General features: G+C 38.8%; 2 protein-coding genes across 5 annotated transcripts in view; one reads left to right on the forward strand and one right to left on the reverse strand.

Moving 5' to 3' along the window:
* The window catches only part of KLRG1 (killer cell lectin like receptor G1), a 196,146-nt gene that overhangs the window by 160,091 nt on the left and 11,870 nt on the right, over positions 1–24,185 (forward strand). The gene's annotated exons all lie outside the window — the stretch shown is intronic.
* The window catches only part of LOC309608738 (pregnancy zone protein-like), a 44,322-nt gene continuing 38,160 nt past the window's right edge, over positions 18,024–24,185 (reverse strand). For both annotated transcript variants that reach the window (XM_082349157.1, XM_082349158.1), the window contains 10 exons: positions 23,793–23,867; positions 23,334–23,511; positions 22,672–22,895; positions 21,570–21,788; positions 21,248–21,378; positions 20,788–20,878; positions 20,171–20,239; positions 19,670–19,772; positions 18,833–18,874; positions 18,024–18,196 (listed from right to left, as the gene is read on the reverse strand). In XM_082349157.1, coding sequence (XP_082205283.1) covers positions 18,174–18,196; positions 18,833–18,874; positions 19,670–19,772; positions 20,171–20,239; positions 20,788–20,878; positions 21,248–21,378; positions 21,570–21,788; positions 22,672–22,895; positions 23,334–23,511; positions 23,793–23,867 — 1,155 coding nt within the window. In that variant the 3' untranslated portion in view covers positions 18,024–18,173. The remainder of the gene's footprint in view (positions 18,197–18,832; positions 18,875–19,669; positions 19,773–20,170; positions 20,240–20,787; positions 20,879–21,247; positions 21,379–21,569; positions 21,789–22,671; positions 22,896–23,333; positions 23,512–23,792; positions 23,868–24,185) is intronic.

A 24,185-nucleotide genomic window follows, 5' to 3' on the forward strand; every position in this document is an offset into this window, starting at 1 on the left:
TCTTCCAAGTTTTCCGTTGTGAAACCTGTGCCTTGTGATTATGGTCTACAGTAAGGCCAAGGAGAATAGTTTCTTACATTGCTTCTGGCTCTTTCTCTGGAACAGTTTAGATAAAATGAGATGTATAGAAAAGTCTCTGAGATGTTTAAAATACAATGCAAATATCAAATCACATCAATACTTGACTTTCCTCCCCAGAAAAAAAGAAAGAAGAAAAGAAAACCCATATAAAAATTAAAAATGAATGGATAAAATTCCTTCACAAGTATGTTGTGTAGGTTGAGAATTCTCTGACCAAAAGCATAGCAACTGAAACAAAACTGGACTTCTGAATCAAATGAACATCCATTTCTCTCCTTTTCTTTTGCTAATGGCCCATTTAAAGGATGCTGAAGACAGAGATAGAAACCCACAGTAGGGCTGAAAATGAGAGACAACCTCATCGGGTTGATGGATAAGTTTCTTGCAAATTAACTGAAATGAATGAGGAATTATACATACCTAAGGATGAAACAGCAGGGGGCGCAGCAGCCCAGAACATTGAGGTGTAGAGATTGAAGCCATTATTTTGAGCAGGAATAGATTCTAATCATGGCTTGCTCTTTCTGGTGACCAGACCCCATCCTGAAGCTATCCAGGAGCCCACGAAAAGTTGCCTCATTAGAAGAAAAGATCTCCTATCACCTAAAAAAATTCCAATGGATTTAGGAGGTCTGTGTCAGAAACTAGGGTCAAAGACCAAATATTCGAACAAAAGATTCTCCAAGTACTCTTATACAAGGGTTTTAGGAGCACTGTGCCAGGAACCAGGGATATATATATAGGTTCACATATATTGTGTGGTTTTTTAAATATGAATTTTAGCATCAGCATCTCTGATCCTAATGTTATTTGAATTGATTACATAAAATTTATAAATAAATTTAGGGAGAATTGACATTTGACATTTTTATAATGCTGACTTAACCTATCCAAAAATACAGTGTGTTTTAACATTTGTTCAAGTCCCTTTTTGTGTTCTTCATTACTAAAGTTTTTCTTATATATGTTTTAAACATTTCTTTAACATTTATTCCTGGGCATAATGAAAAAAATCAAATCCAGGACAATAAATGTACCCTTGGAATAAAAATGAAGTCAGAGTTTTGACTGTAGCATCCAACATTAACATTCAGAACTAAATAAGGGTATGCCTAAACGGTACTTTTAAGTAGAAAAAAATGACTTTAAGAAATTTAGGAATATTCCTCTCAGACTGTGTTTGCTAGAGAATGGGGATTCTAATAGTCTTGGTCACAGAAGCCTCATAGGTGACCTAAGGTAGAGGTGCCTGTGTTGGAGCGATTTGTGGGTGTTGCTTTTGTCTCATGGAATAAATCTCATTAAGACTGATATGAAACCCATGACATTTTAAAAGACGGTTGTAGTAACAGAAGCACTGCCAGATGGGACATTAAAGAACAGACACAGTTCAAAATGAAAAGAGATTTCAGAGCCCTCAAACTTCTATAGACAGGAAGAAGACTGAGAATATATCTCAACTGAAAACATACGTCCTTTCTCGTGGAAAATAAAGGATGAATTAGAGTGTGGAGTGGATTCTGGAGCCACAGAGATCCACTCTGAGGAAGCAAGACTGAACCCTAATTAGAGAACTGACGACATGTGCCTGGTTAGATTTCAGAGTGGCTATGGACCATTAACTGATGTGTTTTTTTGAACAGAAATATCTGTTACAGTTGTCTTGTGATTGTCCCCAGCAGGGTGGCAGCAGATAACTTTTCTCTTTAGGTCACAGATCTTCAGATTGAGATGAACTATGCTTGAGGAACTGAAATTAAGGCAGATGACCCCAAGAAGTCTCATCTGTGCTTGGACCTAATTTAGATGACAAGATCCTGCATTTCAAGCCTGAAGCTGATGTCATAATATGACAAGACATCTAATGTTGGAAGGGAACACGGATGAGTATTTTTTACATGTAAGAGAGATGCAGATGATTAGGGGCCTTATGGAAGATCATGAAAGCTAGTGGCTAAAGATTGTTCCTCAATAAACCACACCTTCCAGTATTCACAGCCTTATGTGGTTCCCTTCCTTTGAATCTGAGCTTGCGCTATGGCTTGTTTTTGAAAAAGGGTCCATGATGGAAGTGGTGCTATGTGACTTCCAAAGCTAGGTCCTAAGAGGCTTTTCAGTTTCTGCCTTGGTTCCCTAGAATGCTCGTACTTGGGGCACAGTCTCTTGGAATCCTGCTGCCACGTTGTGAGAGTCCTGAGCCATCTGGAGAGGACATGTGTTGGCACTCTGGTCAACATTTCTAGGTGAGCCACCAGGTGAGGGCCAGCATGAACTGCATGCTATCTGAGGAGCCACACTGGATACCCAGTCCAGTCGAATCTTCAGAGGGCCACAGCCCTAGCCACCATCTGACTTCAAGTGCAAGAGAGAATCAAAGCAAATACTGCCCTGTAGGGTGAACCCAGTCAAACCATAGGACCATGAGAGAAAAATAATAAACTATTGTTTTAACTCATTACATTCTAGGTAGATTACTGGAACACATAGCTACATAGACACACATACACATACACACACTTGACTTGTAGCAGAGACTGGCTAGTTCTGCACCAAGTTTCTTTCCTTTTCCTTCTGAATACACATATTGACTGTCTCATCATATGACTGATTTCTGGCTAATGGAGTATAAGTAAATGTGATGTACGTCATATCCAGGTTTGCCGTATTAAAACTTCCTGTCGGCGCCTTCACTCTCACTGTTTGCTTGCTGGATGAGTATTTGGAAGTGACACATTGAAAATGACAAAGCCTCCATCTGCTTGGGTTACTGTGCTTTGTCACTGAGTTTTAGGGTTTACTGTTAAAGCAGCTAATGTAAAATTAACTAAATACATAGCTGAAACAAATTGGCAATATTTTATTTTGCATTTTACATTTGTGTTCGTAAGTGAGATTGATATTTAATTTTCTTTTCTTTTTTTGTGTGATTCTTGTGATATTAGACTCTTAAAATGATTTGTATAGGTATTCTTTTTCTGCTCTCTAAATAGTGTTTTTAGGATAAGGTTTATCATTTTCTTGAAAGCTTGGTGAAAATTTTCTGTAAAGTATTGTTACGCTACTGTCTTTTGTAAGTGAAGGAATACTTTTTACTCCTAATTCACTTTCATTTATGGTCAATGGTTTATTCAGTTTTTCAAAATAATCTAACCTCAATTTTGATAATTTGTATAATTTTTTTATTCTTCTAGAGCATTATAATTTTCATCGAGGCTTTCAAATTTACCAGTTATCTGTTTTATTAATCTTTAGAATACTGACTTTTTGTTTTCTTGATTCTATCATTTTGTTGACTTCCACTTTATTAATTTCTGTTCTTCACAATTTCTGTCAACATTCTTTATATTTATCTTTTTTCTCATTTTTCTAGCTTTTTTTCTAACTCATTTCATCCATTTAACAGTCTTTCTTGATTTTCCCATACATATAGTTAGTCTAGGTTTATAAAATGTACTTCTATGTGTACCAGGTATTTAAACAAATAAATTAGGTATTTTGATATGTAATGTTTTAATTTTTGTTCAATTCTAAATGTTTGTAACTTTTATTGTTATTTCCTTTTAATTTTAAAGTTTTTATGTGGAGAATTTCAAACATACATAAAATTAGACAAAATAATAAAATGAATCAAAAATTATCCACAATATTACATTAATATAATAAACTACTAGACTCACAATACTCAGTTCTAATATCCAACAATCTATGTACACTCTTGCCTTACCTATATCCCAGCCACATTCCCATCTACATTCACCTAACCACTTCACCTTTCCCATTATAATTTTGAAGCAAAACCTGTAAATATTTCAATATGTATTTCCAGAAGAAAAGGATTATTTTTTAAGCAAAAATGCATTATCATTATTATACATAAACATTTAGCAAAATATTTTAATATCATAAATATTTAAATATTCAGCCAGTAAAAATTTATAACTGCTTATTAAAATGTCATGATGTTTTAAAAAATGTCTTTGGAATCAAGATCAAAATTAGGTCTATACATTGTGATTGATTGATTGATTGATGTGCCTTTTATACCTGTTTAATTCCATAGGCTCTCTCTGCTTCTCCTTCTGGGACATTTTATTTGTTGGATAAATCTAATTGTTTGTCAGTTTTCCACAGTATGGATTTTGCAAATTATATGCTCATGATATAATTTAACACATTCATTACTTTCTGTACACATATAATCTACAATATGAGTTAAATTACTCCTGACTGTACATTTTAAGTATTTTTATAGTCAATACCTTCCATCTGAAAGAAAGATTCTGTGAGGGTGGAGTCTGAGATTTTGGTGTCTAATCAAATCATGCTTCCTAATGACTACTTATTGTGTTTATGACTATTACTGACCCAATGAAAAGCATTATTTCAAGAATGTAAGATAGATGAAAGACAAAATGTATTACTCTATTATAATTTTAAGATATCTTAAGGAATGGAAGGGTAGCATTTAATAGGAAAGGCAAAGCAAAGATATAAGGGAGAGACTGAAATAAAAAACAGGCTCTTGAGGAAGGGACTTTGGGTGAGACTTACGGTTCTGCAGAATCTGAGGTGTTGGTAGAAAACAGGACGAGGAGAAATAGCATGAGACACGAGTGAAGAAGTCTGCCTTTCCCCATAGTGAGGGACAAATCGCAAGTATCGTATTGTGCCCAGCTCTCAGCTCTCAGCCTGGTCCCTGAGACCTTTCGAATTTACCAGGCTTTATGAGGCTGCTATTTGCAAACAAGCTCCACCCCAGTGCCTCCAAACAGAGTTCTAGTTGGGCACAGGTCCCCTGAAAGGGTTGATGCTCTTAGCGATTGCCTCATTACTCTGAAGGCTAAACTCTGTCTGACAGGCTCTGAGTCATTTCCAGAGGATAAAATTTATGTTCTAGTGAGAATGAACTTTCTTTAACTTTGACAGCAAAGCTCCTGATGAGGAACTTTCAATCCGCCTTTCTTCAACGCCTTCAAAATTCTGATAAGCAGGTGTCAAAGAAAGCTACCTTTGAAGGTCATGGGACATGTCACTATGCCAGTAACTCATAATACAGATTCATGTCTGGGATTGAGTGAGGTATAACTTTAACTTTAGGGGGATTTCTTTTTTTTTTTTTTTTTAAGGAAAGAACCATTGTTTTGTTTGTTTTTAATTAATTAATTAATTAATTAATTAATTATCTTTGGCTGTGTTGGGTCTTCGTTTCTGTGCGTGGGCTTTCTCTAGTTGAGGTGAGCGGGGGCTATTCTTCATTGCGGTGCACGGACTTCTCATTGTGGTGGCTTCTTTTGTTGTGCAGCACGGGCTCTAGGCATGCAGGCTTCAGTAGTTGTGGCACATGGGGTCAGTAGTTGTGGTGCACAGGCTTAGTTGCTTCGCGGCATGTGGGATCTTCCTGGCCCAGTGATCGAACCCGTGTCCCCTGCATTGGCAGGCGGATTCTCAACCACTGTGCCACCAGGGAAGTCCTAGGGGGATTTCTTTTTTTTTAAAATATTTATTGATCGATCATCAGACTATATGACTGATTACAGGGACACAACTATTTAGCTAATTTGGAATGGTTAATCTTTTAGCCATATGAAGATATATTACATAAGTTTTTTTTTTTTTTTTTGGCTGTGTTTCTGTGCGAGGGCTTTCTCTATTTGTGGCAAGCGGGGGCCACTCTTCATCGCGGTGCGCGGGCCTCTCACTGTCGCGGCCTCTCTTGTTGGGGAGCACAAGCTCCAGACACGCAGGCTCAGTAGTTGTGGCTCACGGGCCTACTTGCTCCGCGGCATGTGGGATCTTCCCAGACCAGGGCTCGAACCCGTGTCCCCTGCATTGGCAGGCAGATTCTCAACCGCTGCGCCACCAGGGAAGCCCTAGGGGGATTTCTTGACAAAGGATTGAGTAGGAGACCCTGGGAGAAAGTAATTCAAAAGAAGTGCTTGTGTGTGACTAAAACTGCAGCTGTCCCCCACAAGCCCCCCGCACCCCTGCCCTCAGCACTCTCTCCTGGCCTCGCTCAAGCTGCAGGCAAGCTCTGCTCCCAGCACTTGTCCCCTGCATCACTAAAGCTGCAGATGTGCCCCACCCTCAATGCTCTCCTGCAGCCTTGCTAAGGCTGGGGTCGGGGTGGGGGTAAGCACAGTTTGCACAGGACACCTCTTGATCACCTGGTGCTGGTGGCCAGAGGCACTAACTTCCCCAGGCCCCACAAGTCTATGACAATTAGAAAGACAGTTCTAGGTAGGCTACCACACCCAGGGCACTGCACAGACAGGAGAAAGAAGCATACCCACAGTCTGCTGTGAAAAAGGCATTTACTTGTCCTGGAACTTTAACCTGAGGGACAGGCTTCAGGATTGCCACTCATCTAGAGGCTGCAGATGCACTCGTGGGGAACATAGGCAGGAAGACACCATTGTGGCACCCTCCCCTGGCCTTGCCATGGCTTGCTGGTACCTTCGAGAAGTGAGCATATACACTCATACGAAACTTCAATTTTGCAACTGTTGCCTAGGGAAATATCCCCAGATCTCCTGGTCTGGAGGTCAGCAGGGTCAACAATTGCAGACCCACAGAACTATATATATTTACATAGTTTAAAGCTGCTGCCCGAGGATCTGGCTTTTGATCAGCCTGAAACTAGGTGCTGACTGAGATCACTCTTTTTGGAACACAGACAGGTCTTGAAACACCCTCAACAACTGGGACCTATCAAGAACAAAACTTAGACAATCACACAGGTTTGAGAGACAACCAAAAACTAGGGCAAGGATAAATGTTAAGTCTCATCTCCTACACAAGGCCACTCCTTCCAGACTGGGAGAGTTAGCTGTTTCACTTAATATGTAGACTCAAACACAGAGAGTCAAGCAAAATGAGGAAACAGAGGAAGATGCTTCAAAGGATAGACCAAAACAAAACTTCAGAAAAAGACCTTAATTAAATGGAGGTAAGTAATCTATCTGAAAAGAAGAGTTCATATAGTCAAAAAATGCTCACTGAACTTAGGAAAGAATGGATGAACATAGTGAGAGTTTCAACAAAGAGATGGATGATATAAGAAAGTGCCAAACAGAAGTCACAGAGCTGAAGAATATAATAAATGAACTGAAAATAGGCTTGAGGGGTTTAACGGAAGACTAAGTGAAGCAGAAGATCGGATCAGTGACCTGAAAGGCAGAGCAGTGGAACTCACCCAAATAGAGCAGCAAAGAGAAAAAAGAATTTAGAAAGAGTGGAGATAGGTTAAGAGGCCTATGGGACAACATCAAGCAGGATAACATTCATATCATAGGAGTCCCAGAAGGAGAACAGAGAGAGAAAGAGACAGAAAATTTATTTGAGAAATAACGGCTGAAAACGTCCCTAACCTGGAAGAAACAGACATCCAGGTTCAGGAAGCACAGAGAGTTCCTTATAAGAGGAATCAAAGAGATCTATACCAAGGCACGTTATAATTAAAATATCAAAAGTTAAAGAATCTTAAAAACAGCAAGAGAAAAAAAAAAAAAAAAACTTGTTACATACAAGGGCACCCCCTAAGACTATCAGCTGAGTTTTCAGCAGAAACTCTGCAGGCCGGAAGGGAGTGGCACGATAGATTCAAAGTTGTGAAGGAAAAAACTTCCAACCAAGAATCTCTACCCAGCAAGGTCATCATTTAGAACTGAAGGAGAGATAAAGAGTTTTCCACAGAAGAAAAAGCTAAAGGAGTTCATCACCACTAAACCAACTTTACAAGAAATGTTAAAGGGACTTCCTTAAGCTGGAAAGAAAAGTACTAACTAATAACAAGAAAACATATGTAAGTAAAAATCTCACTGGTAAAGGCAAGTATATAGTAAAGATAGTGGGTTAAGCTCTTGTAAAGCTAGTATGAAGGTTAAAAGACAAAAGAGTAAAATTAACAACCACAATAAGTAGGTAGTTAACAATAAGTTACAGGAAACTCGAAATACAAAGGTGTAAAATATGACATAAAGACATAAAGTGTGGGAAGGGGAAGTAAAAAGGTAGAGTTTTTAAGAATGTGTTCAAATTTAACTTGCTAGCACCTTGAAATAGACTGTTACATATATAGGCTGTTATATGTGAACCTCAAGTTAACCACAAGCAAAAGCCTATAGCAGATGTACAAAAGATAATGAGAAAGGAATCTAGACATAACACTAAAGAAAGTCGCCGAACCACAAAGGAACGGAATAGGAGAAGAAGAAAGGAACAGAGAAGAACTATAAAAGCAGCAAGAAAACAACTAACAGAATTTTAAAAAGCTTATGAAACTTACTATAAAATATTATATTAATGCAAAGCTAAATTTTGGGTTTCTCTTTGTTAAATGGTATATTGGTTTTAGAAATTAAATTGTGGTCATTTATCTGGAATATAGTAGGTATTATTTAAATATATTGTGTTTTTAATGAATCTGAGAAAAGTCCTTTTATTTATGCTCTCAATTTAGTAGATTTTGCTCTTAACAATGGTTGAGTTTATTATTTTTTTCTGTTGCAATGTATCCAGATAACGTTTATTCAATATTGCACCAGAATATTTCTCTCTGCTTTGTGTTAGCTTTACAATCATGTTATCTTCTTTTATATTAATTTAAAAATATTTTATCACTTTGATTAAATAATAGCTAATAAAGGAATGTTTCCCCTGTTTAATCTAGATAGCAGTTGCAATTTGGCAACTCTCTTTTTCCTTCCAAGATTGAATCCTAAATTAAAAAAAATTAAATTCAGCATACTTTTCATTATATTTATTAATTAACTTATTAGGTTTGTAAGAGATACATGGGAAAAATGATCAAATTGGAAGATACACTCAGCCTTCCCTAGGTTAACTTTGTATAGGTAGAATATTATTAATATAAATATTTCAGAAATTGTACCTTTTATGTGAAGGCTCTGGAGATTTGTCAATGTCTTCCCTGATAATAGTATATACTTAAGAAAATGTTTTCTTAAGAAAACATTGATCAAAACTATAAAATAGCTATGTGCAGTATGACTACAGAAAATTTTGCCATCCTTCATGTGATGTTATTGATTACTGTGATAAATTAAGTAATTTTATTATCAAGCAGGTATCTGCTTCTTGATGCTTGCTGAAGGCTTCTGGAAAGGATTCTACTAGATCCTCTGAACTTTGATACCTCAAAGAATAGACCCTTGGATTCAGGTTTCTGAGCTGTTATTCCTTAGACAACTTTCAGACTGTACTAGTGGATCAAGACAGGATTTCCATGACTCTTTTTACTTTAAAAACAAATGTAGTGTATATATGTCCATGCCACTCTCTCATTTTGTCACAGCTTACCCTTCCCCCTCCCCATATCCTCAAGTCCCTTCTCTAGTAGGTCTGTGTCTTTATTCCCGTCTTGCCCCTAGGTTCTTCATGACCTTTTTTTTTTTTTCCTTAGATTCCATATATATGTGTTAGCATATGGTATTTGTTTTTCTCTTTCTGACTTACTTCACTCTGTATGACAGACTCTAGGTCCATCCACCTCACTACAAATAACTCAATTTCATTTCTTTTTATGGCTGAGTAATATTCCATTGTATATCTGTGCCACATCTTCTTTATCCATTCATCTGTTGATGGACACTTAGGTTGCTTCCATGTCCTGGCTATTGTAAATAGAGCTGCAATGAACATTGTGGTACATGACTTTTTGAATTATGGTTTTCTCAGGGTATATGCCCAGTAGTGGGATTGCTGGGTCGTATGGTAGTTCTATTTTTAGTTTTTCAAGGAACGTCCATACTGTTCTCCATAGTGGCTGTATCAATTTACATTCCCACCAAAAGTGCAAGAGGGTTCCCTTTTCTCCACACCCTCTCCAGCATTTATTGTTTGTAGATTTTTGGATGATGGCCATTCTGACTGGTGTGAGATGATATCTCATTGTAGTTTTGATTTGCATTTCTCTAATGATTAATGATGTTGAGCATTCTTTCATGTGTTGTCAATCAGTATATCTTCTTTGGAGAAATGTCTATGTAGTTTTTCTGCCCATTTTTGGATTGGGTTGTTTGTTTTTTTGATACTGAGCTGCATGCGCTGCTTGTAAATTTTGGAGATTAATCCTTTGTCATTTGCTTCATTTGCAAATATTTTCTCCCATTCTAAGTGTTGTCTTTTCGTCTTGTTTATGGTTTCCTTTGCTGTGCAGAAGCTTTTAAGTTTCATTAGGTCCCATTTGTTTATTTTTGGTTTTTTTTCCATTTCTCTAGGAGGCGGGTCAAAAAGGATCTTGCTGTGATTTATGTCATAGAGTGTTCTGCCTATGTTTTCCTCTAAGAGTTTGATAGTGTCTGGCCTTACGTTTAGGTCTTTAATCCATTTTGAGTTTATTTTTGTGTATGGTGTTAGGGAGCGTTCTAATTTCATTCTTTTACATGTAGCTGTCCAGTTTTCCCAGCACCACTTATTGAAGAGGCTGTCTTTTCTCCATTGTATATTTCTGCCTCCGTTGTCAAAGATAAGGTGACCATATGTGTGTGGGTTTACCTCTGGGCTTTCTATCCTGTTCCATTGATCTATATTTCTGTTTTTGTGCCAGTACCATACTGTCTTGATTACTATAGTTTGTAGTATAGTCTGAAGTCCGGGAGCCTGATTTCTCCAGCTCCATTTTTCTTTCTCAAGATTGCTTTGGCTATTCGGGGTCTTTTGTGTTTCCATACAAATCGTGAAATTTTTTGTTCTAGTTCTGTGAAAAATGCCAGTGGTAGTTTGATAGGGATTGCATTGAATCTGTAGATTGCTTTGGGTAGTAGAGTCATTTTCACAATGTTGATTCTTCCAATCCAAGAACATGGTATATCTCTCCATCTATTTGTATCATCTTTAATTTCTTTCATCAGTGTCTTATAATTTTCTGCATACAGGTCTTTTGTCTCCTTAGGTAGTTTTATTCGTAGATATTTTATTCTTTTTGTTGCAATGGTAAATGGGAGTGTTTCCTTAATTTCTCTTTCAGATTTTTCAACATTAGTGTATAGGAATGCAAGAGATTTCTGTGCATTAATTTTCTATCCTGCTACTTTACCAAATTCATTGATTACCTCTAGTAGTTTTCTGGTAGCATCTTTAGGATTCTCTCTGTATAGTATCATGTCATCTGCAAACAGTGACAGCTTTACTTCTTCTCTTCCAATTTGGATTCCTTTTATTTTGTTTTCTTCTCTGATTGCTGTGGCTAAAACTTCCAAAACTATGTTGAATAATAGTGGTGAGAGTGGGAAACCTTGTCTTGTTCCTGATCTTAGTGGAAATGGTTTCAGTTTTTCACCATTGAGGACGATGTTGGCTGTGGGTTTGTCATATATGGCCTTTATTATGTTGAGGTAAGTTCCCTCTATGCCTGCTTTCTGGAGGGTTTTTATCATAAATGGGTGTTGAATTTTGTCGAAAGCTTTCTCTGCATCTATTGAGATGATCATATGGTTTTTCTCCTTCAATTTTTTAATATGGTGTATCACATTGATTGATTTGCATATATTGAAGAAACCTCGCATTCCTGGGATAAACCCCACTTGATCATGGTGTAGGATCCTTTTAATGTGCTGTTGGATTCTGTTTGCTAGTATTTTGTTGAGGATTTTTACATCTATGTTCATCAGTGATATTGGCCTCTAGTTTTGTTTCTTTGTGACATCTTTGTCTGGTTTTGGTATCAGGGTGATGGTGGCCTCGTAGAATGAGTTGGGGAGTGTTCCTCCCTCTGCTATTTTTTGGAAGAGTTTGAGAAGGATAGGTGTTAGCTTTTCTCTAAATGTTTGATAGAATTCGCCTGTGAAGCCATCTGGTCCTGGGCTTTTGTTTGTTGGAAGGTTTTTAATCACAGTTTCAATTTCAGTGCTTGTGATTGGTCTGTTCATATTTTCTGTTTCTTCCTGGTTCAGTCTCAGAAGGTTGTGCGTTTCTAAGAATTTGTCCATTTCTTCCAGGTTGTCCATTTTATTGGCATACAATTGCTTGTAGTAATCTCTCATGATCCTTTGTTTTTCTGCAGTGTCAGTTGTTACTTCTCCTTTTTCATTTCTAATTCTATTGATTTGAGTCTTCTCCCTTTTTTTCTTGATGAGTCTGGCTAATGATTTATCAATTTTTTTTATCTTCTCAAAGAACCAGCTTTTAGTTTTATTGATCTTTGCTATCGTTTCCTTCATTTCTTTTTCATTTATTTCTGATCTGATCTTTATGATTTCTTTCCTTCCGCTAACTTTGGGGGGTGTTTTGTTCTTCTTTCTCTAATTGCATTAGGTGTAAGGTTAGGTTGTTTATTTGAGACGTTTCTTCTTTCTTAAGGTAGGATTGTATTGCTATAAACTTCCCTCTTAGAACTGCTTTTGCTGCATCCCGTAGGTTTTGGGTCGTCGTGTTTTCATTGTCATTTGTTTCTGGGTATTTATTGATTTCCTCTTTGATTTCTTCAGTGATCTCTTGGTTATTAAGTAGTGTATTGTTTAGCCGCCATGTGTTTGTATTTTTTACAGATTTTTTCCTGTAATTGATATCTAGTCTCATAGCGTTGTGGTCGGAAAAGATACTTGATATGATTTCAATTTTCATAAATTTACCAAGGCTTGATTTGTTACCCAAGGTATGATCTATCCTGGAGAATGTTCCATGAGCACTTGAGAAGAAAGTGTATTCTGTTGTTTTGGGATGGAATGTCCCTGTAGTTTTTTGTAGTTCCCATTGTTTTTGGTGTCTGCCCCCAGTGGCTAAGGTTGGTTCAGTGGGTTGTGTAGGCTTCCTGGTGGAGGGGACTAGTGCCTGTGTTCTGGTGGATGAGGCTGGATCTTTTCTTTCTGGTGGGCAGGTCCAAGTCTGGTGGTGTGTTTTGGGGTGTCTGTGACCTTATTATGATCTTAGGCAGCCTCTCTGCTAATGGGCGGGGTTGTGTTCCTGTCTTGCTAGTTGTTTGGCAAAGGGTGTCCAGCACTATACCTTGCTGGTCGTTGAGTGGAGCTGGGTCTTGGCTTTGAGATGGAAATCTCTGGGAGATTTTTGTTGTTTGATATTATGTGGAGCTGGGAGGTCTCTGGTGGACCAATGTCCTGAACTTGGCTCTCCCACCTCAGAGGCACAGCCCTGATGCCTTGGTGGAGCACCAAGAGCCTGTCATCCACATGGCTCAGAATGAAAGGGAGAAAAAAAGAAAGAATGAAAAAGATAAAATAAAATAAAATAAAATAAATAAAGTTATTAAAATAAAAAATAAAAATTATTAAAAACAATTTAAAAAGTAATAAAAGAAAGAAAGAAAGAAAGAAGAGAGCAACCAAGCCAAAAAACAAATCCACCAGTGATAACAAGCACTAAAAACTATACTAAAAAAAAGAAAAAAAAAAAACAAAAACGGACAGACAGAACACTAGGATAAATAGTAAAAGCAAAGCTATACAGACAAAATCACACACAGAAGCATACACATACACAGTCACAAAAAGAGAAAAAGGGAAAAATATATATATACGGTTGCTCCCAAAGTCCACCTCCTCAATTTGGGATGATTTTTCATCTAGTCAGGTATTCCACAGATGCAGGGTACATCAAGTTGATTGTGGAGATTTAATCTGCTGCTCCTGAGGCCGCTGGGAGAGATTTCGCTTTCTCTTCTTTGTTCGTACAGCTCCCGGGGTTCAGCTTTGGATTTGGCCCTAGCTCTGCGTGTAGGTCGCCTGAGGGCGTCTGTTCCCACCCAGACAGGACGGGGTTAAAGGAGCAGCTGCTTCGGGGGCTCTGGCTCACTCAGGCGGGGGGAGGGAGGGGTACGGAGGAGGCGGGGCGAGCCTGCGGCGTCAGAGGCGTCGTGACGTTGCACCAGCCCGAGGCGTGCCGTGCTTTCTCCCCGGGGAAGTTGTCCCCGGCTCACGGGAGGCTGGCAGTGGCGGGCTGCACGGGCTCCCGGGAGGGGCGGTGTGGAGAGTGACCTGTGCTCGCACACAGGCTTCTTGGTGGCGGCAGCAGCAGCCTTAGCGTCTCATGTCTGTCTCTGGGGTCTGCGCTGATAGCCGCGGCTCACACCCGTCTCTGGAGCTCCTTTAAACGGCGCTCTGAATCCCCTCTCCTCACGCACCAGGAAACAAAGAGGCAAGAAAAAGTCTCTTGCCTGTTCGGCAGCTCCAGACCTTTACCCGGACTCCCTCCTGGCTAGCCGTGGTGCACTAGCCCCGTTCAGGCCGTGTTCATGCAGCCAACCCCAGTCCTCTCCCTGGGATCTGACCTCTGAAGCCTGAGCCTCAGCTCCCAGCCCCCGCCCACCCTGGCAGGTGAGCAGACAAGCCTCTCAGGCTGGTGAGCGCTGGTCGGCACCGATCCTCTGTGCGGGAGTCTCTCTGCTTTGCCCTCTGCACCCCTGTGGCTGCGCTCTCCTCCGTGGCTCCGAAGCTTCCCCCCTCCACCACCCACAGTCTCTGCCCACGAAGGGGCTTCCTAGTGTGTGGAAACTTTTCGTCCTTCCCAGCTCCCTCCCACTGGGGCGGGTCCCATCTCTATTTTTTGTCTCTGTTTTTTCTTATTTCTTTTGCCCTACCCAGGTATGTGGGGAGTTTCTTGCCTTTTGGGAGGTCTGAGGTCTTCTGCCAGCGTTCAGTAGGTGTTCTGTAGGGGTTGTTCCACATGTAGATGTATTTCTGATGTATTTGTGGGGAGGAAGGTGATCTCCACATCTTACTCTTCCGCCGTCTTGAAGCTCCTCCCTCCAAATAATGTTTTAAGGCATGGAATTGTCTAAGTGTAGAAGAGAGATATGTGTGCTAAACCATCAAAAGCATGAAAACAGCCCTGCTCTGCACAAATGGACTGTATTAGAAATTAGAAAGATCAAAAAAAATTTGCTTTCTTCTTCCCGCCATTGCTTAGAAGATGGACTATATATAATGCATCTCTGAAATAATTCTTTTTTTAAAAATCTTTCAGTGGTTTCTATCAAAAATAAGAAATATTGTTCTAGTCTTTCCTTATCTTGTAATTTTATTTTTGCCCTTATATTTTGTCTCCTTGTATACACTGTATTATTCATTCAACTTATCTTACTATTATGTCCATGAAATTAATCTCTAATTTTTATTCTGTAGTTCAGTCCAAATTTAGAAATTAAGTCAGAATTAGAATTCACTTCATGTGAAATGAATAAATGAAGATAAAATGTGTCTGAATAGGGAAGGCTAAATATTGTAAAAAAGTTGACATTCATAATCATTATAAATTTATTAGTAGTCAATGAATTTCCAAACAATGCTCAATGTGACTATGGGTATAATTCACATCATAAAAAGATTTGAAAATTTTACCTGGAATAAATAATAAGCATAGTATTGCAAAGAAAAGGTGAAAACAGAGAAATGAGAATGGACCAGCCAGAGTAATTATTAAAATATTTTATTAAGCCACAGTAATTCAAATATTTTAGTACATGTGAAAGAATAGACTAGCTAATCAATGAAATAGAATAAATCACTGAGAAACAAGTCTTAAAACATATGCTAATTTATTTTGTGATAAAGGAGTCACGTTTTATTAGCAGGGTAATATTGAATTGGTTCATAAATGATAATGGGACTATTAGAAAGCTACATACGTGAGAAAAAAATGTCAGTTTAGATACTCACTCACCAAACAATAGACAACAAAATAATTTAAGATGGAATTAAATGTAAAAATTTGAACCAGGACTTTTGCTTCTACACCTGCATGATTTCATCACCACAAAGATCTCTCTAATGTTATCCCTTTGTAAGTCACATCCCTCCCCACTTGCTCTAGCCTCCATAACCCCTGGAAACCACTAATTTATTTTCCATTTCTATGATTTTGCCATTTCAAGAATGTTATATGAAAGGAATCACACAATATGACCTTTTGAAATTGTCTTTCTTTTCACTCAGTGTAATGTTTTGGAGATCCATCCAAGTTGTTGCCTGTATCAGTACTTTGTCCCTCTTTATTACTGAGTAGTATTCCATAGTATGAATGTACCACAGGTAGTTTAACCTTTCACCTACTGATGGACGTTTTGGTTGTTTCCAATATTTGGAAATATTGTTTTCTTTTCCCCACCTTCCTGTGGGTTACTTGAACAGTTTTTGAAATTTCATTTTGATTTATCTATAGTTTTTTTGCTTATACCTCTTTGCATGGTTTTTCAGTGTTTTAAAAAACACTGTGGGCAATTAGGAACCAAGATGGCAGAGTAGAAGGACGTGCTCTCACTCCCTCTTGCGAGAATACCAGAATCACAACTAGCTGCTGGACAATCATCGACAGGAAGACACTGGAACTCACCGAAAAAGATACCCCACATCCAAAGACAAAGGAGAAGCCACAATGAGACAGTAGGAGGGGCGCAATCACAGTAAAATCAAATCCCATAACTGCTGGGTGGGTGACTCACAGACTGGAGAACACTTACACCACAGAAGTCCACCCACTGGAGTGAAGGTTCTGAGCCCCATGTCAGGTTCCCAACCTGGGGGTCCGGCAATGGGAGGAGGAATTCCCAGAGAATCAGACTTCGAAGGCTAGTGGGATTTGATTGCAGGACTTCAACAGGACTGGGGGAAACAGAGACCCCACTCTTGGAGGGCACACACAAAGTAGTGTGCACATTGGGACCCAGGGGAAGGAGCAGTGACCCCAGGGGAGACTGAACCAGACCTACCTGCTAATGTTGGAGGGTCTCCTGCAGAGGCGGGCGGTGGCTGTGGCTCACCGTGGGGACAAGGACACTGGCAGCAGAAGTTCTGGGAAGTACTCCTTGGCGTGAGCCCTCCCAGAGTCCGCCTTTAACCCCACCAAAGAGCCCAGGTAGGCTCCAGTGTTGGGTTGCCTCAGGCCAAACAACCAACAGGGAGGGAACCCAGCCCCACCCATCAGCAGTCAAGCGGATTAAAGTTTTACTGAGCTCTGCCCACCAGAACAATAGCCAGCTCTACCCACCACCAGTCCCTCCCATCAGGAAACCTGCACAAGCCTCTTAGATAGACTCATCCACCAGAAGGCAGACAGCAGAAGCAAGAAGAACTACAATCCTGCAGCCTGTGGAACAAAAACCACATTCACAGAAAGATAGACAAGATGAAAAGGCAGAGGACTATGTACCAGATGAAGGAACAAGATAAAACCCCAGAAAAACAACTAAACGAAGTGGAGATAGGCAACCTTCCAGAAAAAGAATTCAGAATAATGATAGTGAAGATGATCCAGGACCTTGGAAAAAGAATGGAGGCAAAGATCGAGAAGATGCAAGAAATGCTTAGCAAAGACCTAGAAGAATTAAAGAACAAACAAACAGAGATGAACAATACAATAACTGAAATGAAAACTACACTAGAAGGAATCAATAGCAGAATAACTGAGGCAGAAGAACGGATAAGTGACCTGGAAGACCGAATGGTGGAATTCAATGCCACGGAACAGAATAAAGAAAAAAGCATGAAAAGAACTGAAGACAGCTTAAGAGACCTCTGGGACAACATTAAATGCAACAACATTTGCATTATAGGGGTCCCAGAAGGAGAAGAGACAGATAAAGGACCCAAGAAAATATTTGAAGAGATTATAGTCGAAAACTTCCCTAACATGGGAAAGGAAATAGCCACCCAAGTCCAGGAAGTGCAGAGAGTCCCATACAGGATAGAACCAAGGAGAAATATGCCAAGACACACAGTAATCAAACTGACAAAAATGAAAGACAAAGAAAAATTATTGAAAGCAGCAAGGGAAAAACGACAAATAACATACAAGGGAACTCCCATAAGGTTAACAGCTGATTTCTCAGCAGAAACTCTACAAGCCAGAAGGGAGTGGCATGATATACTTAAAGTGATGAAAGGGAAGGACCTACAACCAAGAAAAAACACTGTGGAGAATGGATATGTATTTCAGAAGGGAAATATAACATTGGTAAAGAACAAAAGAAAAGATAGAGTTGTAAATGTCAAATTTATTCAACACACAAATTTCATGTAGTTCCAATTCCTGTCCCTTCTTTCTCCCACTATCTTCTCTCCTGATGAGTCTTTGTTCTTCGTTTCTGGAGAAGTTCATCTGATGAAATTTGTAAGTTTCCATCTTCAAGCATTTCCATGTTCAGATTCTAAACAGTAGAAGAAACGTTAGAAGTATTAGGGAAATTTTGTGATCTAATAAAGGAATAATTTTTCATATTTAAATTATAAATATTTGAACTTAATAAGTTTAATTATTTTTAATGATAAGGTTGTTCTCAGTTTTTTCATGTTTTAAAGTGGAAAGTGGAAGGTCTCACAGCAAGTGTTGTATTGTCAAAGATGAACACTGTCAATCAGCCTAAAGGAAGGTCTTGTAGATCACATCTCTTGTGCTGTGTCATATGGATAATTTATAGTGAACAGTTTCCTGACTTTAACTAGTATAAGTTTAGAAACATCCCAGAAAGGCCATGGGTAATAAATATATCACCATTGAGTATAGAAACATAAACTAAATATTAGATGATTTCCCTTTTATATGTGGCAAATTCCTGGATTCATCTTCAAACAAGTCAACCCAGACACCAGTAATTATATTTTACTTGCATTTTTTTTCTACTGTGAAATTCTATAATACATTTGAGATAGTTCAATTCATAAATGATTTACCAAGGAGTTTTATAATATGGTAAGGATATGCTCAAGAAGCAGCTTTACACAGACAACACATATTTTATTTATTTTCTTTTTGTTGGCATTAGATTTTACTGTTTATACTTTACCAGCACTGCAGGGAACACTGTACTCTTCAATGGTGAATTCCTCTGAAATGCAAAAATGATGAGACAGAGTGAAGACATTCAGTAATAAGCACATGAATGGTTAGTTGTAAATAAAGTGTGTAAGCTACAAAAGAAAGTATAAAGCACAGTTACAGAGCCAATAAAAGGATTTACTTCTGTACTAAGCCTTTTGGGATTGGTTAGTGAGGAGTAAGAGAAAATTGGGCTTGGACATAAAGTTGAGGGACAGATTTCACAAATGGATAACTGTCTTTCTATAGGACACTGTATAGCCCTTTTTCACAACTATGTTTTTCTTATTGGAGTTGTACGTTCCTCTCTGAACCTTTTCTTTTCTAAGAAAGAGTAAAGTTTGAATACTACCAGCATGCTAAGATGCTGGTAAGTTTCTAGTTCAAAGTCATAAGCAAATGGAAGAATTTCCTGACATATTATACAAAGTTTCCCAAAATCTGTGAAACTAACTGAGGCCCAAGTCAAAAATAGATCAAATTTTGGGTCTCATATAGCACATTCTTAGTTATTGCTACCCTTCTTTTCTTTCTGGAATAATTCAGTCCAGAAAAAACAATGTCATAGGGGAATTTAGAAAAAATAGATCCCCTTATTGCTTTATGATCAATTTATAAGAATGATTCTAATACTTGTTTGGAGGCATAAGACAGATTAATATACAGGAATATGATTATCCTGTGATCATAAACTCAACTCTTTCTTCCAGTGGAAGACTGTGGAGTTTTCTTTCAGTGAAGGTGGCCCTGCCCTAGTTAGTCGTCTGTTTCCTTTCAAGGCTCAGCATGTCTGAATCCCACTCACCTGTCTCATAATAATCATAGGCCTTTACGGTAGCTGGTTTTAAATTCTTTATTGGGATGTCTTGTTCCACTGAGAAGGAGAAACTCAAGCTTTGATGGGTTAGCTGGAGAGACAGGAAAACTGAATTGGAATCAAAGATTAACACAGTTACTCTTTTCTTAAGATAGTATCAAAACCTGTACTTATGCTGTCCTCCGTACCAAAACCTATGAAAAGAACGAGAGGTTTTAAGACTTGCATAATACACTCAATGACAGATAAAAGAAGGGCAAAAAGACGATTCTATGGACAGTCAAATGTAGTAAATTGAGCTTTGTTGACCTGGCCCAGCTTCATTTCCCTCTGTAGCTATTTTCTTTCCCCACAATTCATAAATGCTATACCAGGGAGTTTTATAATATGAGAAGTTGTGTAGATGAAATACACTCCTTGGAACCTGGGTTGGTTTGTTAGAATCTGTAGTGGTTCTCCCAGATCTAGCAGAATCACAGAGAATCTTACCTCTTCAAAGTAAATCAGGACATGGTTGGTGCTCACTTCAGTCCTTTGAATCTGAGGCCTTTCTTGGAGCTGTTGACCAAGAGGAAAGGCCAAAGATATGGGATGAGGAACTTTCAGGCTGAGGCAGTTTACAGGTATTTATGTTCTAAATGGCTTCTCAGAGACATCCAAACACTAATTTTGATTTCTTCAAGAATAATAGTAATAATTATACAAATAATAAAAGTAATATTTATTAAACCCTCCTTATCTATCTATCTATCTATCATCTATTTAGAGAGGGAATTATCTTCCAACTATATAAAAAAAAGGAGAATATATGTATATGCTTGCATACGATACAGTCTCCCTTTTTCTTTTTGTACATAGTTAGAAGATAATTCAATGCACTACACATTTCTAGAAGTCTCAGGGCCTGCTGGAACATTATTAACCATGTTTATGATTTATATCTTATAGTTGAGACCACATAGCTAGGATGCCCACTTTTAAAATGATGGAAACACACACTAGAGAAACAAGTTTGAGGGAATAAATCTCTTGGAGAGCTGAATCAAAAAAATGAAATTGACAGCATTTGCCATGACTTTGCTATCTGTAAAAAACTTAGGGTTTACCTTTTTCACTGATGCTTTTACAGGTATGAAGCCTGATACCATCTTCACATCAACAATGACCATGTTGGAGCTGGGTCGTTCCCCAGTATAACTATGAAGTCAAGGCATAGGGACAAGGCAGTCAAACAAAATTCTTTGGAATTCATTCAAGACAAAAGTCTCTCCTCTTTTATTTCTACTGTTCCTTATCCCTGGCTACCACTCAGCTTTGCCATCTACTCTATTTTCTTCTGCTATAGTTGTTTGGAAAACTCATTATGAATGCATACTCTGCAGGTATGGTAACATCATATTCTCAATGCTAAGCCTTTTCAGTAAGAGTGAAGAAAATTTTCTTTTAAATAACTATTGCAAGAATTTCTTGTTTATTATGTATGACCTTGGACAATGAAGATCCCCTGCACAAGAAAATCTATTTCACCATATCCTACAAAATGTCTCATAGTGGTTTAGGATTTACCTAATGTTGATGAGAATCTGGACTTTCTTGTGAGCATTGACTCCATCACAATTCTTGGGGAGAGTATCAACTTTCAGAGTAAAGGGAGATTTTCCTTCTTTCTTGGGCAGGATATTATATCTCAGGGATGTCTAAAACAAATTGAAAAAAAATCCTTTATTTTTGCACTCAAATCTCTTTGAGATAGATAGAGAAGTCTATCTCTTCTACGTGATTTATACCTCCCCTTAGGACACGTTTCTTTTTCTATTTTGAAGTTCAAATCGAATTCTTGAGACTTGTTCTCCCATTTGTGGCATCCCCTGAACCCTGGCAGTCTCACCTGGAGGTACACACATCCCGACCCTGACACTGCCATGCTGTACTCCCCTGGAACCTCTGGCAAAGTGACCTCCTGCAGCAATAGGCGATTGCCTTCATCTACTTGGAATTCTTCGGAGAAGGTCTCTGAAGACTTGATGGTGACTGTAGCTGCTTTCTCCCTTTTAGTGAAAGTTGCTGCTCCGTACTTGGAGAGCGCTTGGAGAGCTACCACTGTATCCTGAAAAAAGATGGGTTCAGAAAGCACAGGAGGGGAAGGTAACAAAATCATACCAGATGTAAACCGTATCAACACTGTTCTCAGAGTTATTTAGTCATAAACACAGTTCATTAACTGGATTTCAAGTCAATTCAGACCTGGTTATTAATCATGAACTATTCTAGGTACTTTGGGGGAAATGAAGTTTCCTTGTTCAAGTAGTTTACAATGTACATATGGGAATGAGGCTCAAATATTTGACATAAAGTAGAGGATATTTCAATAATTATAAATTTATATAACAACATTTGTTGGAAAAATTCAGAGGATGGAGAAGAAATTGGATCTAGCATAATAAGAAAAGGCTGTGAAGAAGGCGAGAAATAAGATTATCTCTGAATAATGAGAAAGGTTTATAAAGACAGAAGAGAGGCATCAGGCAGTACCAGGGAGGGAAATGTTGTTGTAGTAAAGACATGGAAAAGAGTGAGCCAATTCCAGAAAAAGCGAAGGGATCAGCCTTTTGGCCATGCCACGCAGCGTGAGGGATCTTAGTTCCTTGACCAGGGATCGAAGCTGCGCCCCCTGCAGTGGAAGCGCGGAGTCTTAAGCACTGGACCACCAGGGAAGTCCCCAAGGGAAGTAATGTTATAAAAACATTGCTTTAGGAAGGTTGATCGACTTTATGGATGAGGATCCACTAAGGAGAGAAAATATGAGAGATTGTGCAGAGGACAGAGAAATAATCCATATATAAAATAATGAGGCTGGAACCTTTCTGGTGATGGAGGAATAGACAAAGTATAAATTAGAAACATTATTCAGTTATTCAACTCCTAGAATGTGGTTGTGTCTACATGGGTATTAGTATATTTATTTTTCTTCCTAGAGTCTCTTCACAGACCTGAGTGGAGGAGAAGCCCCCACTGGGGTTTTGTTGCTTGGTGATCCATTTCACAATCCGTGTAGCCACAGACAGGTCTTCTGAAGATGGGGCAGGCTGGGCAGTAAGATAGGCAAGGAGAGTGTAAGCTGTCATCTCCACTTCAACAGAAGGAGCCCGGGGTTGATAATAGAGTGCATTAACTTCTTGAGGTTTCCCAGGACGTTGCCAGTGGATGGAGTCCTCTTTGAGATAAAAAAGGATACAATCTTAAGCTTAGAGAACATTTTCAAAACCTAATTCATGACTGATCATTATAATTAGAGCTCACCTAGTGAATGGACATACAGGAAGTGAAAGTATTAAGTAATCACCAATCAAGCAAATCTTTGCCATGAAAGTAAATTGAGGTTCTAGCAAATCACATTGTGTCTTTGTGTCTGTTACAGACTTGTGTGATATTAGAAGCTGGGCTGTTTAAAGTCTATAATGTGTGAATGGATAAAATGACCCATGTCACCTAGAGAACTTAAGTGTTAGGTCAATAATAAATCATCATCTTCTTCTTATAATAATATAATGGATAGAATATAATATAAGCATGGTATGTGTGAATTTAATAGGTCATCTCCCTTTGATCACTGGTGATTTTTGGAAGTCACTTTTGCGGTAGCAGCTCTTACCTTCTTTTACAGCCTCTTTGTCTAGTGATTCAAGCAGCTCACTTCGTTTGGCCTGGTTTCCTGCTAGAGCAAAGGCATAGGCCAATAATGCCTTGGTATAGACAAGACTTCCTTGGGTCTCTGAAGTAGATTCCCAGGCCCTTTCCAGGCAGAATAGAGCATTGCGGACAACTGGGTGCTATAAAGAAGATGGACCTTAAGATAGAACCAGGCTAACGAACTGTCTCCAGGCTAACCCTAGATTAAATGCCCCGATGTGCCTGTGCAACATCACAGTCTGACCAGAGGGTAATTTTCTTTGCAGCTTCCCAAAGGATCTGTCATCCATTATGCTCTAGTGAAGTATACTAATATTAAATAACATGAAAATCACAACTCATTTTCCTCAGAGATTCCTAGTTCCACAAGTTTTATTCCTTACATTTGTGAGGGAGGTCCAGGGAGTGTGGTAGTACATACAGTGACAGGCAGTGGCATCTCCAACAGAGCAATGGTGATGTAGGCAGAAAGCGTCACCTCATCGTCTACCCCACCCTGTAAGGATCAGAGGCAGAGACACTCAAACACTCCAGTATTCATCAGCCAGAATCAGCTAACTCTAATCTTCCCCTTGGCCATCTTCACCAGAAAGCATCTTTCCTTGGGCAGTATTATTGATTTTTCCTCTTCCTCCTTCACCCTAAAATTCTTAAATCTGTCCCAAATCACTTTCCCTCACTTTTAGTAATGTATTGGAGCTTTTGGGGCATGCTATTTTCTTTCAATACAAAACAACTAATTTATTGCTAGGTATCAGAAGCTTTAGAGTCTGCTGTCCTTCTCAGAGCTATGTCACCAGGACTTGAGGAATCA

The sequence above is a fragment of the Balaenoptera borealis genome (assembly GCF_965194805.1).
Source record: "Balaenoptera borealis genome assembly, chromosome: 13".
Taxonomy (NCBI): domain Eukaryota; kingdom Metazoa; phylum Chordata; class Mammalia; order Artiodactyla; family Balaenopteridae; genus Balaenoptera; species Balaenoptera borealis.